The sequence below is a fragment of the Seriola lalandi genome, unplaced genomic scaffold (genome assembly GCF_002814215.2).
Source record: "Seriola lalandi dorsalis isolate HSWRI2012SDOR001 ecotype SW California unplaced genomic scaffold, Sedor1 jcf7180002053478, whole genome shotgun sequence".
Lineage (NCBI taxonomy): Eukaryota > Metazoa > Chordata > Actinopteri > Carangiformes > Carangidae > Seriola > Seriola lalandi.
In genome coordinates, this window is record NW_019524031.1 from 50,091 (window position 1) to 66,543 (window position 16,453).

The following is a 16,453-nucleotide window of genomic DNA, read 5'->3' on the forward strand; positions in this document are numbered from 1 at the left end:
AACACAAAGAAGAAGAATAGGAAGAACAACACACAGAAGAAGAACCCAACACACAGAAGAAGAACCCAACACACAGAAGACGAAGAAGAGGAAGAAGAAGAACCAAACACATAGAAGAAGAAGAAGAGGAAGAAGAAGAACCCAACACACAGAAGACGAAGAAGAGGAAGAAGAACCCAACACAAAGAAGAAGAATAGGAAGAACAACACACAGAAGAAGAACCCAACACACAGAAGACGAAGAAGAGGAAGAAGAACCCAACACAAAGAAGATGAAGAAGAACCCAACACAAAGAAGAACAATAGGAAGAACAACACACAGAAGAAGAACCCAACACACAGAAGAAGAAGACGAAGAACCCAACACACAGAAGACAAAGAAGAGGAAGAAGAAGAACCCAACACACAGAAGAAGAGGAAGAACAAGAACCCAACACACAGAAGAAGAGGAAGAACAAGAACCCAACACACAGAAGAAGAAGAGGAAGAAGAAGAACCCAACACACAGAAGACGAAGAAGAGGAAGAAGAAGAACCAAACACACAGAAGAAGAAGAGGAAGAAGAAAATGAAGAAGAAGAACCCAACACCAGGAAGAAGAAAAAGAAGAAGAACACCTAGAAGAAGAGGAGGAGGAGGAGGAGGAGAAGAAGAAGACTGCTCCTTCTCTCTAAGGAGAATCTGAATCAAACCTTCATCAGGGATCAATTATTGGATTGAAAGAATTCTGAACCAATAAACCAATCAACTGTTTTCATACCTGATGAATAAAGTGACTGAGTTCATACTGATCCCCAAACCAGGTGTCAACACACCTGCGGAGGTCAAAGGTCACATACCTGTTTGACTCTGGCTCTGCCTGGAGAAAACTTCCTCTTAGAGATGGCCGGTTTCCCCATGCCGATCTTAGGAGTGAGGGGGAGCATGGTGGTGGGAGGGGCCGGGGGCTAGGAGCAGAAAATACACAAGGAAAGGTCAGTCACAAGGAGGAGGACACTAAGGGGAGGACACAGGGGGGAGGACACTATAAGGAGGACACGGGGGGAGGACACTAAGGGGAGGACACTATGAGGAGGACACAGGGGGGAGGGCACTAAGGGGAGGACACTATGAGGAGGACACAGGGGGGAGGACACTAGGAGGAGGACACAGGGGGAGAACACTAAGGGGAGGACAAAAGGGGGAGGGCACTATGAGGAGGACACAGGGGGGAGGGCACTAAGGGGAGGACACAGGGGGGATAACACTAGGAGGAGGTCACAAGGGGGAGTACACTAGGGGGAGTACACTAGGGGGAGGAAACAAGGAGGAGGACATTAAGGGGAGTACACTAGGGGGAGTACACTAGGGGGAGGACACAAGGAGGAGGACACAAGGGGGACACTATGGGGAAGACACTAAGGGGAAGACACTAAGGGGAGGACACAAGGGGGGCACAAGGAGGAGTACACTAGGGGGAGGACACAAAGGGGACACTATGGGGAAGACACTAAGGGGAGGACACAAGGGGGGGGCACAAGGAGGAGTACACGAGGGGGAGGAAACAAGGAAGAGACGGTCACAGTTGTGTTTTTTCAGATTTACCTTGGAGAGAGGTGGAGACTCTCTGGCAGGGGGGGAGGACCTGAGAGGAGGTGAAGGTGGAGAGAGCGGAGGCGGGGTGACAGGAGTTCTGGTGGGGGAGGTCTCGGGGGAGGCCTCAGTGGAGAAGGGAGACTGCCTCAGACGGATGGAGAGGTCGTCCGAAGGCCTGGAGGAGCAGGGAGGAGGCCTGAGAGTCTGACCTTTCCCCCGGCGGGAGAGAGGAGGTGGGCTGGGGGAGGAGAGGTGGAGGAGGGAGGGTGGAAGGGATGAGGAGGTCATCAGCTCCATCACCTCCTTGTCAAAAGAGGCATCCAGGTCCAGCACAGGGCTCACCGGTTCCTCCTCCTCCACATCTGATAGGTCTTCCTGCTTGGCACCCTCCCTTGCCTCCTCCTCCTCCTCCTCTTCATAATCCCTACCCTGCTCCTCCTCTTCTTCCTCCTCCTCCTCCTCTACATTCTGCCTCTCCCTCATTGGCTGTTGCCCAACAACCACCTCAGGAGTGGCCGCCCCGTCTGATGCTGGCTCCTCCTCTTCCTCCCTCTCTGAAGGCTCAGCACGTGATTGGTGCTCATCTTTGGTGGGTTCTGTTACCACAGCAACAGGTTCAAACTGGCTCTGTGATTGGCTGCAAAGTGTTTTGTCCTCTAGCCCCACCTCCTCTCCCGTCACAGTCTCGACTCCTCTTTGATTGGTGGGCACCTCTTCCTGGGAGTGATCCTCCAGAGGAGGGGAGGGAGGATGTGACGTGTGGGGGGGGCAGGAGGGGGGTAAGGCAGTCCTGTGATGGGAAAATGAAGGGGAGGCCTCCAGAGAACCAGCTCTAGGAGGAGGTTCAGATTGGGGAGAAGGGAGGGCGAAGGCAAGAGGTGAAAATGGGGGGGAGCAAGAGGGCTGCTGGAGGGGGGAGGTAGAGTGAGGCATAGGAGGTATAGGGGAGGCAGCAGGAGACTGGTCTTCATTCAGGACCGAGGCGGACTGGACTCCTGCAGACAGAAACACTGACAGTGAGTCCAGATGAAGACAAGGTGTTGAAAGTGGGCAGACAAATAATTTGCAAAACAGAACAATTTTGGTGAAAAGATGTAATTATAAAAAAAAAAAATTATGAAAAAATAAAATGTAAATAATGTTTCTTAATGTTTTGAAAATAAATTCTTTAAAAACTTTACAAATGTTGAAAATAGCAGCATCAGGAACGTGTGTGTTGTCGCTGGTCAGACCTCAGCATATACCTGGTTTGATCGTTATCATTAAAATTAAAAGTGCTCTGATCAGAGATTATTTGGCCTCCGTATTGTTACGGGGTCGGATGTGGCGGCCAACATAAGTGGGCCATGAGCTGGAGAAGGATGGGAACCACTGCTCTACATGTGTTGAGTGTTGTTTATATCAATCAAATCAAACTTTATTTGTACAGCACTTTTCATACAGGTTAGTTTTTCACAGACTGATGAGCTAAAAATCAAAAGGACAAATCAAGTCAGAAAGCTGAGAATGAAAATAGAAAACAGAATAATAAAAGAATAGTTATTGAATGTGATGACTAGAACCTGGGAGCAGGACTGACGGACAAATTCTTGACACTCTTGAAAGTCAGAACCACAACTCTGCTTCTTTCTGTGTCACCTCAGCAGGTCAGAGCAGCTGGTGCATACCTGATGGAGGTTCTTCCTCCTGGTCTTGTTCTCCTCCTTCCTCCGTCCTCCCAAAAGGCTCCTCCTCTTCCCATTTCTCCATTGTCGTCTGATGAGGCTCCTCCTCCTCCTGCTGTGGAGCTTCTCTGTCAATCTCCTCCTCTTCAGTCTTCCTCTGTTCCTCCACCACACAGAAGTCTACAGGAACAAGAAGATGTGAACTCAGCAAACTGAAACATGGTAAGCTTTCACCTCCAACATCAGAGGGAGGTGAGGGGAAAGAAAGAACAAAGAGTCTCTACAACACAAGTCGTTACACCCTCACTCACCCATTCTGACTAAAATCTGACCTTATAGGCTACATGTTCTCAGTCCACCTGGTCCAGATCAGGTAAAACTTTTCTTTTTGGACCTTGAGGGAAAATGGCCGCCTATCCATAATATAGATTTAGTTTATTATTCCTCTCCTTTCATCAGCAGAGGCAGTTCTGGTTTTAGCCTTTTTACTTTTTTTACTTTTTAATTCCTGTCAGTTTCTGATCATCATTAGTCCTCCCTTGTTCCCAATGTAAACAGCATCACATCTAAAATACATAAGTAGTGTGTTTGTGTATTTCCTGTCAATGTGGAAGTGGTTGGCGTCAACCTGACTTCATTTTTCCAGCAATATTCTCTCTATGTGGTGGAACTAGTTGAATTCCCCTGTGCTCGACATATTACTCTCCAGCCTCCTCTGGATATTATGTCACAGCAACTATTTAAACCACGATTTTCAATGTCTATGCCACAAGTGACACACACACAATATTTTAATAGTGTACATCCCTCATACTCACCCACAGTGGCTGCAGACTCTCTCTCTCTGTCTGTGTCTTGCTCGGGGGTGGAAACAAACCGGCTTCCTGGACCATGATCAGGCCACACAGGGCCACCAGGACCAGGACTAGGGCTGTTTTCAGACGGCACAGGGGCGACAAGAGAAGGGCAGACTGGACTGGGAGCAGGGTTAGCCTCACACCTCATAGTGCTATCAGGAACAAGACTGAGACTAAATTCTGGCCGCACAGGACTGACAGGACCAGGACTTAGGGTAGTCTGTGTACAACCTGAATCTGTAGGGACTGAAACTGGACTTGCAGCTGGGCTATTGTGCACAGAACTAGCTTGAGCCTGTGGAGCATGAGAGGAGAATGTGTGAGCAGGACTGACCGGTGAGGGGGCAGGGGGTTGAGGACTAGGCATCGCAGTGTTATCCTGAGTGGGTCTAGGATGGACAGGGCTGGCGTGGCTCAGACTAGCCTCAGTGGAAGTAGCATCAACAGGGGAGGGGGGTCTTTGATACAAGGGGCTTACCAAGGCAGTGCTTTGTTGAAATTCAGCTGCACACCTGTCAGGGGCAGGGTTAGGACTAACTGGGGACTGGCTCACCGGGCTCAGACTAGCCTGGTTGGGGCTAGCAGCAGGTGAGGCATCTGGCTGGAAGCCGGCAGGTTCTGGGTCTGTAGGTTTAACCAGACCAGGATCAACCTGAACTGCACTGGGAAGAACAGATGTCTGGATTATGGAACTGGCCAAAGAGTCCACATCAAGACTTGAACTAGCCAAAGAGGGGCTCAGTTGTGCCACACTAAGGCCAGCATTGGTTCCAGTGTCTGGAGCTGGGCTGTAATGTAGGCTACCTGCGGGTCTACGATCAGTTTCACTGGCCTGAGCTGGACTGTGAGATGGACTAACACAAACAACAGAAGCATGTGCAGGGCTGCTGTGTGTCGAGTTAGGTAATGAGGGACTCTGTCTTCGGACAGGACCTGAGTGGGCACTACTAGAGGTGCTCTGTATGTGAACAGGACTAGCTTGACCAGCAGGACTAGACCTAGGGGGACTGTGGAAGATGCAAACATCAGTCACAGTAGCAGAGTGGGGACCTGTCTGGCCACTGCTCTCTGAGGTAATGTTGCTCAGACTGTGGCTTACAGAACTACTAGCTGGGCTAGTACCAGACTGCCTACAGTGTGGAGGACTAAAGCTAGCTGGAGCAGTCTGTGAAGGACTGCAGGTAGTTTGGACATGTGAGGGACTTGAGTGACCAGGATGTGTGGGACTTTGGCTCGTCTGAGTCTGTGTGAGCTCTACGGTGCTCATCAGACTGCAGCCGCTGTTTGTGTCTGTGTGGACTGGGCCAGCGTGAGTGACACTGGTATGTACTGGACTGCCAGGAGTGGAGTTAAGATGACTGGGACCAGCTGCTGACTCAATAAAAACAGTTGGGTGGTCGACAGCTACCTCCATCTCCTTATCCTGACACGAGAGAGCGTGGGTGGGTCTAGTCAGCACTGCCAAGGGGCTACTCTCAGCAGCTAAAGGGCTGATGTAGGCAAGGCTAGTTTCTGTTGGAATGGGGCTAGCATGGGCCCGAAGAGAGCTAGTAGCGCTTGTAGGCATTTCACTGGCATGTGTGGGGCTAGCACTAGCTGAGCTAGCTTGGATATGTATGGGGCTAGCTTTACCTTCCATGCAGCTTGACAGTCTGTCATGAGCATGTCTCTGATGATCTTGGCTAGCTGCGGGAGGACTTTCCTCCATTTCATCAGCACAATGTGAGAGAGTTAGGCTACTGTGTTCTGCTGAAGTGCTAATGTGAAGGCTTTCTGGTGTGGAGATAACAGATACATGGTGGGGGCTAGAATGGCTGGGGCTAAGCATACTACTCTGAACAGGACCATGGTGGTTTGGGAGTTGACCATTTGTGCCGTGGCTATCAGGGGGCACTGTGGACAGTTCAGAGGCGGGGCTAAGAAGGGCAGGGGTACTTTCCAGTGTTTGGCCATCAAAGTTTGAACTCAGCTGTACAGGGCTATGCTCTGTATTGGTTTGGGTGCATTCCTCAGTGACTTCTAACTGTGCAGTAAGCCAAGAGGGAAGCAGGCTGTGCTGCAAAGGCCTTACAGGATGTCTAGAGTGGGCCTGTACTGGGCTAGCAGGCTGTGACAAACTACACTGTGTAGGTCTGAGTGGGGACGGTGATGGGCTACATGGAGCTGAAATGGGCCTCAGTAAGGCATGACTTCTTCTTGTCTGGGCGAACCCACAGTAGACTAATGAAGGGTCCTGGTCCAGTGTAGAAATGTCCTGTGCAGCCCCACATAGCAGGTGGGCAGGGCTGCTTGATCCAGGTCTCTCCTGGTCCAGTGTAGAATCAGCTTCCTGTGTGGGACTCTGAGGAGGGGACGTGCAGACTTGTGCAGGACTATGTGGTGTAGGGTTATTCCATCTTTGTGAGGGACTGTACTGAGACTGTGTGATGATGCTGTTGGCAGGACTACATGGTCTATCATGGTCTACCTGCGCAGGACTCTGAGGTGGAGGGCTGTGCTGAGGCTCTTCAAGCCTTGGGTGAACCTTGGGTGGACTGTTTGGTGGAGGGCTGTGCGTAGACTGTGCAAGGCCACAAGACATGGGACTACCCTGCATTGGACTCTGCTGAGACTCTGTGGCTATAAGCTGCTCCTCTGTGGAATTTTGGGTAGGGCTAGGAGAGGTGTAACTGAGCTGACAAGGACTATACTGGGCCTGCATGGAAGTCACATGGGTAGGGCTTTGTTGCAGCTCAGCAGGACCAGGAGGGGATGGCGTAGTTCTTTTTTGGGGTTGTGTTGAACCAAGGTGAGACTGTGTAGGGCTTTCAAGCTCTGCTGGACTAAGGGGACAAGGGGTATGGCTCTCCTGGAGTTGTGTAGGATCAAGGTTAAATGACACAGGATTTTCATGGAGTTCTGCTGAACAACTGTTGAAGGGTGATGGACTTTGTTGGAGCTCTGTAGGATCAGGGTGAGATGGCGCAGGACTTTGCTGGATTTCTGTAGTATCAAGGCAAGGTGGCAAAGGCCTTGTTTCAAGGTCTGTTGCACCAGGGTGAGATGGTGGTGGACTTTTTTGATGGTCTACTCGATTAGAATGAGATGATTTACAAATTTGTTGGAGCTCTGATGAGTCAGGATGAGAAGGTGCCGGACTTTGTTGAACTTCTGATGGATCGGGTCGAAGAGGTGCAGGACTTTGTTGGTGCTCTGATGAGTCAGGGTGAAGAGGTGCCGGGCTTTTTCGGAGCTCTGATGGGTCAGGGTGAAGAGGTGCAGGACTTTGTTGGAGCTCTAATGAGACAGGATGAAGCAGTGCCGGGCTTTTCCGGAGCTCTGATGGGTCAGGGTGAAGAGATGCCAGACTTTGTTGAATCTCTGATGGATCAAGGTGAAGAGGTGCAGGACTTTGTTGTAGCTCTGATGGGTCAGGGTGAAGAGGTGTAGGACTTTGTTGAGCCTCTGATGGATCAGTGTGAAGAGGTGCAGGACTTTGTTGAACCTCTGATGGGTCAGGGTGAAGAGGTGCCGGACTTTGATGAACCTCTGATGGGTCAGGGTGAAGAGGTGCCGGACTTTGTTGTAGCTCTGATGGGTCAGGGTGAATGGGTATCGGACTTTGATGAACCTCTGATGGATCAGGGTGAAGAGGTGCCGGACTTTGTTGTAGCTCTGATGGGTCAGGGTGAAGAGGTGCCGGACTTTGTTGTAGCTCTGATGGATCAGGGTGAATGGGTATCGGACTTTGATGAACCTCTGATGGATCAGGGTGAAGAGGTGCCGGACTTTGTTGAACCTCTGATGGGTCAGGTCGAAGAGGTGCCGGACTTTGTTGAACCTCTGATGGGTCAGGGTGAAGAGGTGCCGGACTTTGTTGGAGCTCTGATGGGTCAGGGTGAATGGGTACCGGACTTTGTTGTAGCTCTGATGGATCAGGGTGAAGAGGTGCCGGACTTTGTTGAAGCTCTGATGGATCAAGGTGAAGAGGTGCCGGACTTTGTTGAACCTCTGATGGGTCAGGGTGAAGAGGTGCCGGACTTTGTTGGAGCTCTGATGGGTCAGGGTGAAGAGGTGATGGACTTTGTTGAACCTCTGATGGGTCAGGGTGAATGGGTATCGGACTTTGTTGAACCTCTGATCGATCAGTGTGAAGAGGTGCCGGACTTTGTTGAACCTCTGATCGATCAGTTTGAAGAGGTACCGGACTTTGTTGAACCTCTGATGGATCAGTGTGAAGAGGTGCCGGACTTTGTTGAACCTCTGATGGGTCAGGGTGAAGAGGTGCCGGACTTTGGTGAACCTCTGATGGATCAGTGTGAAGAGGTGCAGGACTTTGTTGAACCTCTGATGGGTCAGGGTGAAGAGGTGCCGGACTTTGTTGGAGCTCTGATGGGTCAGGGTGAGATGGTGTAAGACTCTGCTGTAATGGTGTAGACATTGTCTCAATAGGACTCTGTGGTGGCTCTGAGCAGACTAGCTGGACTGGGCTATGAGGGGTAGGACTGGTGGGTGAACCCTCAGTATGACTGCAAATTGGTGGTTGTGAAATGCAAATGGGACTGACGGGCAAGGCTGGGGTAGGACTGTGTGGGGTTGGAGTGTTCAGAATTAGATCTTCCTCCTGAGGCCTGCAGGTGGAGCAGATGTAACTTTCAGACCCTGCCCTGCCCTCCCCGGCCTGGACAATGCACTCTGTATGGACACACCTGTAAGACAACACAATAATTAAAGTGTATTTTTGCAAAATCAATGATGTTTCCACTAAGTGCTGGAAGTGAGCCCAGTCCTGGGACACGGCGGCCCACCAGGAAACCGAGAGTTTTGTTGTACCTGGGTGGCGCACAGCTGCAAAATGTATATAAATGACACTCTATAAATCCAAGGTCACTAATAGGCAGACCATGGTCCCGATCCGGACTAAGATGCCGTCCTATCCAGACCTGGACCAATAACCAGGTGTTTTTAGTTTAACCAGCACAGCTTTTCAAGTCTGTACAACACTGGTCACGTGATGCTGCTCAGCCAATCATTGTGACCTGAGTCAGTGAGTGTGATGCACACAGGGGAGAGACAACAGTCGTAGAAATACGTGGGGAAAGTGGGATACAAGAGTGAATGAAAGAAAAGTAGCTGTTAAAGCTGTTCAGTTGTTAAATGTGCAATATGTATATTCTGCCACTAGGGGTCTCTCAATCAAAACTGTAACAAAAGAGATTTCTCTTATTACTTATGATCCAGATGTTCAGCAGGTTTTGACCAGCATCTGAATTATCCACAGAGGTGTCCTCCTCTCCACAACAAACAGACAAGGTGATTAAAACTGGTAAAAACACAGAATAATGCAGTTTCACTGACGCCATTCAACAGAGACAGGTCGTCTTGGAGTGGCTGGGAGCTGAGAGCTGCTTGCCTTTGTTTGGCCATTTTCTCTGATAAGTTAAAATCATGCATCCGATGACTAAAATCCTTTATCTTGTTAAAATACATATAGTTGAATCCAACCAATATGTAAAAGGTGAATCTTAAAAATGAGATTTCAAACTAAATAAAAGTCAATTTTTTGACACATGATCATAGAGGATATAATGTCATTGACCAATTAAACATTACCATGATTAAAAATCTCAGATTCATCTGAATTGATGGAAACATTTGTGATAATGTAAGAACAAAACTCAACAACACATAGAACACAGGTCTAGTTGTTTTTAGACATTTTAATGTGGAGAAGTCACAGATTGTAACTTTAAGATGTGTTGAGATTGTTTAAATGGTTGAGACTGTTAAGATGTGAAATGGAGAAAGAGTAAAACTCAAACTATACATTTGATTTTTCTAAAATTAAGCTGCACATTTTTCACAGGCTCTATTATGAATTTATTTCATTTTATCATACACATATACATTAAATAACTTTATTATTAATGTTAGATAAGTCATTATTTATAATTACTAGTTTATTTTACTGATGCTGTCATGTTCCAAGATCTCGCATATTACCTTGAAGTTAGGGACAAAACTATGAGGATGAGATGGAGGTTGTAATAAACTGGACTTGTCTGCCGCCAGTGACTGTAACTTCACAGTAAAAGCCACATCAAGTCTTTTCAGCTCAGGTCTTTTAATGTGAAGAAGCTACAGGGAATAACTTTGCAAACCCTAGATGGAGAGAGAGAGAGACAGAAAATGTATGTGTGTGCGCGTTTGTGTATACCTATAGCAGCAGGTACAGGTGAGATATTCCTGTGGTGTGTAGATGTTGGGGGTGTGGCCACAGAGAGGGCAGGGCAGGGCCGGGTCACATGACTCGCACAGAAATGGGTGATTGGCCCACTGACCTGATGACCTCACACCACAGCGGCGGCAGATTCTGCAGTTCTGGAAGAGAGAGAGGTTTTATGAAGGGCTGACACCAGTGTGTGTTTCTGAGTGTGTGTGTGTGTGTGTTATCTCACCTTGCAGCTCCAGCCGGTGCTCTGTGTGTTATCCAGAGGTGGTGTTAGACAGTGTGTGTGGTAAGCTTTATCACAGTGCTCACACACCAGCAACGCACCGTCATCCCCTCGCAACCTAACACAGAGGGAGAGAGCAGGGGGCGGGGCTCAGTGTAATCAGATTACAACTATCCCACCGACCACATCGCTACAACGACAGTAGAGTGCTCACACACCTGGACTGAAGTCTACGTCTGGCACTCAGAGGTGAGATTCAAATGTTAACGCACAACAAATATTATGAATGTGACAGTTTACTGAACATCAGGAAAAGATTGTGCTCAGGCTCTGGAAAAAAAAAAAAAAAAACACTCCTCCCTCTCAACCAGAGGTGGAGAGAAACGACCAAAATCAACAACTAAGAAGAATTAATGATTAAAATGAACAGCAGACAGGAAGTATCGTAGAAAATATGGAGCTCCTACATGAACACAACATTCAGTGGCTCAGCAGCTGATGCCATGTTTACCTTGTGTATGTGTTCTTAGTGAGATGCTGAAAGTCAGTGACCTGACAGCTGAGGGAGAGGATGACAGACAGTCTCCCCTCCTCTCTTACACTTTATAGATGAGTTCTCAATCTACACTGATCCATTGATCAGAGAAACCATTAATCCATTGATCAGTAATGGAAGTGACTGAGAGAAGTGTTACCTGCAGCTCTGACACACTCGACACTGAGGACACTGCCAACCTGCCCGGCACAGGGGGGAGGGGGCCAAAGGGGGGTCCAGGCAACTGCCATGGTAATGGTTACCACAGCAACAACACATCAACAGACTGCTGTCATCACAGCCACCGGAACACAACACACACTGTGAAGAGACTGGAGAGAGAGCTGCCATTAAACCACAGAAGAAGATGATTAAGTCATTACAACTGTGTCTGGTACACAGTGTGTGTGTGTGTGTGTGTGTGTGTGTGTGTGTGTGTGTGTGTGTGTGTGTGTGTGTGTGTGTGTGTACCTGTACCTGTGTGTGTGTGTCTTGTACACAGTGTGTGTCTCTGGTTCCAGTCCTGATGAGCCCCAGCGGCAGCAGCACAGGGGAAGTGGTAGCTCCGCCCACAGCCCATCTCCCGGCAACGCAGCGAAGCCCCGAGCCGACGGCAGAACGCACACACCTGGAGAGGTGAGAGAAGGAGCGGGGCTTAGTGAGGGTGTATACAGCAGTACTCCCTTTGAACATGTGGTTACTGATCAAACACACCTGTGTGCTTCCTGAGTCGATGGCTTTGTCCACGTAGAGCAGTGATTGGCCCTCGCCTCGACACACCCCCTCTGACCAGGCTGCACACTGCAGGTGAGCGCAGCACTGACCTGCACACAGGAGGACAGGTGGAGAAGACAGGTGAGGAGGACAGGTAAAGAGAACAGGTGAGGAGGACAAGTGAGGAGGACAGGAGAGGAGAACAGGTGAAGAGGACAGGTAAGGAGGACAGGTAAGGAGGACAGGTGAAGAGGACAGGTGAAGAGGACAGGTGAAGAGGACAGGTGAAGAGGACAGGATTTACCTGTTGGGTCGAACAGTGACTGGACGTTGATGTCGTGTGGAAGGCCGATGGGTCCGAGCTGCTCCACGAACTCGGAGGAAGACTCTGAAACACCAGGACACAGATCAACATCCAATCAGTGATCAATAACACTGATCATACTGATCACAGTGATCAGGGCTGAAGCAGCTGGTCCATCTTAAAGAGATAGTTGTGGTTATCAGACGTGGGGCTGTGTGAGGTCGTCATTACAGTCAGTGTCTCACCTGCAGTAGAGTCGGTTTAGAGGAGCAGAGTGATGAGCTGCTGTGGGCGGGGCCAGCACAAAACACCTGTTAAAGACACGCCCACTGAAACAATCCAACATCTGTTTGAATGAGGCTTCATCGTTATCGTTATCTGGTTTTAAAAGCATCTAGAACAGATGTTTTCTGGTGGCCCCGCCCACAGCAGCTCATCACTCTGCTCCTGGTCAGATCGAACTGGGAGCGTGCTGCTCAGGATCTACTGCAGGTAACGCACCGACTCTTCATGACCGCCTCACACACCCCCACCTCTAAACACCCGACTGTCCCTTTAAAGAGGAAGTCAGGTTTAATGCTGCAGACCAGAGGGAGAGACCTGATCCTGAATCAGATACAGATTCACCACTGTCAGTTGGTATGAAGATACAGTACTCACCACACTGCTCCGGACTGCTGCACCTGCACACACGCGCACACACACGTGCGCGCACACACACACACACACACACACACACACACACACACACACACACACACACACACAAGTTAACCAACATGTCTAAGATCCATTTTAACCAGCTTGAACACAGCAGCTCTTCTTCATGGGAATGTAAATGGTGGGCAGTTTGCGGAAGTGAGGTCACTCACAAGGATGGGGCCTGGTCGCCACGGTAGCAGTGGTCATGGCAGTCATTGTCTCGGTCAGAGGAGGCGCGGCGGTTGAGGATGTGGAGAGGGATGTAGCCGGGCGTCGGGCCAAACACCGCCAGGCGGCCCTGGCCCAGAGGAGGCTCATCGCCACAGTAGCAGAAGGCACACTGCTTCAGACTATGGGGCAAGAGACAGCAACAGATACCAGGAGAGAGAGAGAGAGAATTCAGGACTGGGTGGTCTGTTGTCTGATTGGTCTTTGATCCAATCAGCGCACGCATGCACGCGCACACACACACACACACACACACACACACACACACACACACCGTTTTTTGGTGTGTCCCAGGCTGGGGGTGGGCGAGCCCCCGGAGTCCTCTGACAGCGACCTCTGGAACAGGGGCGACAGCGAGTCCTCGTCCTCCAGCTGAAGACAGGGGGAGACCGGAGGGCTGAAGCAGGGACTCAGGTCGGGACTCTGCTCCATGGGACTGGCCCCAGGACTTGCCCTGCCCCCCTCTTTCTCCATAGGAACCGTGCCGGGACTGCAGTCCACCTCCATGGGGGCTGGGCTGTGGCTGAGCCGGTCCTCCTCCACAGGACCGGGAATGGGGCTGTGAGCCGGGCTACGGTCCGGGGAAGGACACTGGGGGGCGGGCAGGGGGCTGACTTGAGGTTCTTCCCCAGGACTGGAAGCTGATCCGGGGGGGGAGACCGAGAGCTCAGCAGTAGGAGCAGGGCTGGTTCTGTCCTCCTCCTCCACACTGGGAGCAGGTTCTGGGCTGGACTCTGAGATTGTGGGAGCAGGGTGAGATGGACCAGGGTCAGGGTCCAGCTTAGGCTCTTGACTGAGCCCGTCCTGGCTGGGTTCAGGGTACGGGTCAGGTTCTGGGTTTGTGTTAGATTTCCTCCTGGAGGTGGATCGACGGCGTCCTGTTGTACTCTCCTTCACCTCCTTCACCTCTGTGGACCACAAACACAAAGTCCAGCAACATGAACCTGAACCCCACTGAGGTCAAACCAGAACATCAGACCTGAAATACAGTCCCTTAACGTCTGAGTTAAGGTTTCCTTAAAATAAAAACTGTTGATCAAAACACCTTAAATCTTCTCCTTCAGTATTTCAGGTTTTCTCCTTATCTTAGTATTAAACTTCAGGAATCACTTAACATCAGTTAAACTGCTGCACAAAAGCCCTTAGTGACCAACATTCACCTGGTGAAGTTCCTGTCAAAACAACGGGGGGATGAGGTCACAGGTATCACAAGCTAATGGCAGCAAATCAACAGTCTCCATGGAAACTAAGAGATTGTGTGCAACAGCCTTAAGTGACTCCCTCAGCTGAGGAGAAATTAACCCTTAAGTGTCACACTTAAGGAGGGAACTTAAGGTGTTTGATGGTTTGAATGAGAACTGTGAGATCAGCTGGCTCTTCATCATCATACACACCTGTCTTCTGAGGGGCTTTCTTCTCCGTGGCGTCCATGCTCTCCTCATCCTCTACCTGGGCTCGACCTCGACTCCGCCCCCTGCACACACACACACACACCTGGTCAGTTGAGTGTCTCCACCCTCCACAGTCTAATAACACTAGTGAAGCTCTGTCACTCCCTAGACACCGATGTCTCCATGAGGGTCCTGATGATGCAGGATGACATCACTAGAACTGTCCAATCGGTGAGCTTCCATTTTTCATCTTTTAAAACCTTTTCACACCAATACAGTTCAACAGCTGCACAAACTGCAGCCTCCAGGTGACCAGGTACACCTGCAGGACGCTGGTGGGACAGAGACGACATTAAGCCTCGTTTCCACCGCAGGAACCAGGGTCTAAATTTAGTTCCGGGGTAATTGATCGACCCCCAAAAAGGTAACTTTTGTTCCTGAACCAAGGTTCAGGAACTTTGGTGGGTGTGGTCTGCAGTGCTTAACATTTCTGACTGGTCAAGTACTCACTGCATTTTATTTCACTCGCCATGTTTAAAAGTTCGCAGCGAGCGAGCAACATTCTCCACAGTGTGAAACAGGTCCAGGACAAGGTAAAAAAAAAAAACTAAATAGGAATTCACAAAATAAAGGACCACAACAACCGGAGTGGCGAGGGTTGCCACCCGTCACGTATAATACGGGATTGTCATGTATTTGAAAATAAAATGCTGCTTCCTGTATTGAATATATACGGGTGTTTTCGTTCATGTCATGTCCTCACAGTGAATAATATGATGTCAAGTCATAATTTTGCATAATCTTCCCGAAAACTTCACAGAAAACAGTGGAACTTAAAGTTCCAGGTACTTTTTGGACGAAATGCGGCTTTAGATGACAGCGCCACACCCACAGGAGTGTGTGGTGACGGGTACAGGAAGCGTTCAGAGCCTCAAACACTGATGGGAGGAGCTGGATTCATCAGCTTTCTTCATTATTACTTAATTATCATCAAATGTGACCAACAGAATATTTACCATCATGTAAAACACAGAGTAACACGAGCTCATCAAACCTGAACGATTATTGATTCATGGAGAAAACAGGCTAATTGATTATCAAAATAAAATAATTAATAATAACTGTCCATCAACCTGATGACAGAAAACACCTGCACCAGGTGTTCAGGTAAACATGATGACATCCCACCACCAGAGAGGGAGTACTTCTAGTTGTGTGTGTGTGTGTGTGTGTGTGTGTGTGTGTGTGTGTGTGTGTGTGTGTGTGTGTGTGTGTGTGTATAGCAGGAGGTAAAACCAGGAGCAGATCTAGTCCAGTACACACCTCCTGTTGGACTCCTCCTCCTTGCTGCTCATTACCCAGCATGCAACTTAACCACTTCCTCTCCAACAACTGCTCACCACAACACACACACACACACACACACACACACACACACACACACACACACACACACACACACACACACACGCTCAGTCTGTCAGAGAGGACGTTTAGTTCAAAGCTGCTCAAACTAAAGACTTTTGGTTATTGATTATTGATTAATTTGACTGATGAGGAGAACTTATTTCATACACTTGGTCTGGTGTGACATAGAGCTGAAACATACTATTATTACAGATCAATAATCAATTAGCTGTCTGATTAATAAACAAACACTAGAACCAAACAAACTGAGGGTCCCCTGTATCAGGGTCCTGAGAAACCTCCTCTGAAGAAACCAGAACAGGTCCAGAGACCAGGTTTCAGACAGTCAAGCTCATCAGTCACTTACTTCTTCCTTGATTTTGGAGGCGGTGGAGGAGGTGGTGGTGGAGGAGGAGGAGGAGGAGGAGGAGGAGGGGCGGGAGGCGCAGATCGGCTGCTGCTCCCATCTTTCCGAGGCCGTCCACGAGGCCGCCTCTCAGGGGCGGGGTTCGTAGCAGCAGCTTTGGCCAGCTGAGCGCTGCGTCCGGCCCGAGTGACGGGAGGGGGCGGTCCTCTGTCCCGGGGCTCCTGAGACTGGGCCTCAGATGGCATTCTGGGTAAAAAAAACAAAAAACAAAAAAAC

The 16,453-nt window shown here is 49.5% G+C and overlaps 1 protein-coding gene across 1 annotated transcript in view; it reads right to left on the bottom strand.

Annotated features, from left to right (window-relative positions):
• LOC111651182 (histone-lysine N-methyltransferase 2C-like) overlaps positions 1-16,453 on the bottom strand; it is a 56,197-nt gene that overhangs the window by 36,564 nt on the left and 3,180 nt on the right. Inside the window, exons 2-16 of the mRNA XM_087172616.1 lie at positions 16,178-16,423; positions 14,407-14,486; positions 13,287-13,920; positions 12,955-13,134; positions 12,743-12,765; positions 12,083-12,166; positions 11,779-11,888; positions 11,542-11,692; positions 11,225-11,396; positions 10,533-10,647; positions 10,292-10,455; positions 4,057-8,783; positions 3,242-3,418; positions 1,584-2,569; positions 839-946 (exon numbers count right to left, since the gene is read on the bottom strand). Coding sequence (XP_087028742.1) covers positions 839-946; positions 1,584-2,569; positions 3,242-3,418; positions 4,057-8,783; positions 10,292-10,455; positions 10,533-10,647; positions 11,225-11,396; positions 11,542-11,692; positions 11,779-11,888; positions 12,083-12,166; positions 12,743-12,765; positions 12,955-13,134; positions 13,287-13,920; positions 14,407-14,486; positions 16,178-16,422 — 7,956 coding nt within the window. The 5' untranslated portion in view covers position 16,423. The remainder of the gene's footprint in view (positions 1-838; positions 947-1,583; positions 2,570-3,241; positions 3,419-4,056; positions 8,784-10,291; positions 10,456-10,532; positions 10,648-11,224; positions 11,397-11,541; positions 11,693-11,778; positions 11,889-12,082; positions 12,167-12,742; positions 12,766-12,954; positions 13,135-13,286; positions 13,921-14,406; positions 14,487-16,177; positions 16,424-16,453) is intronic.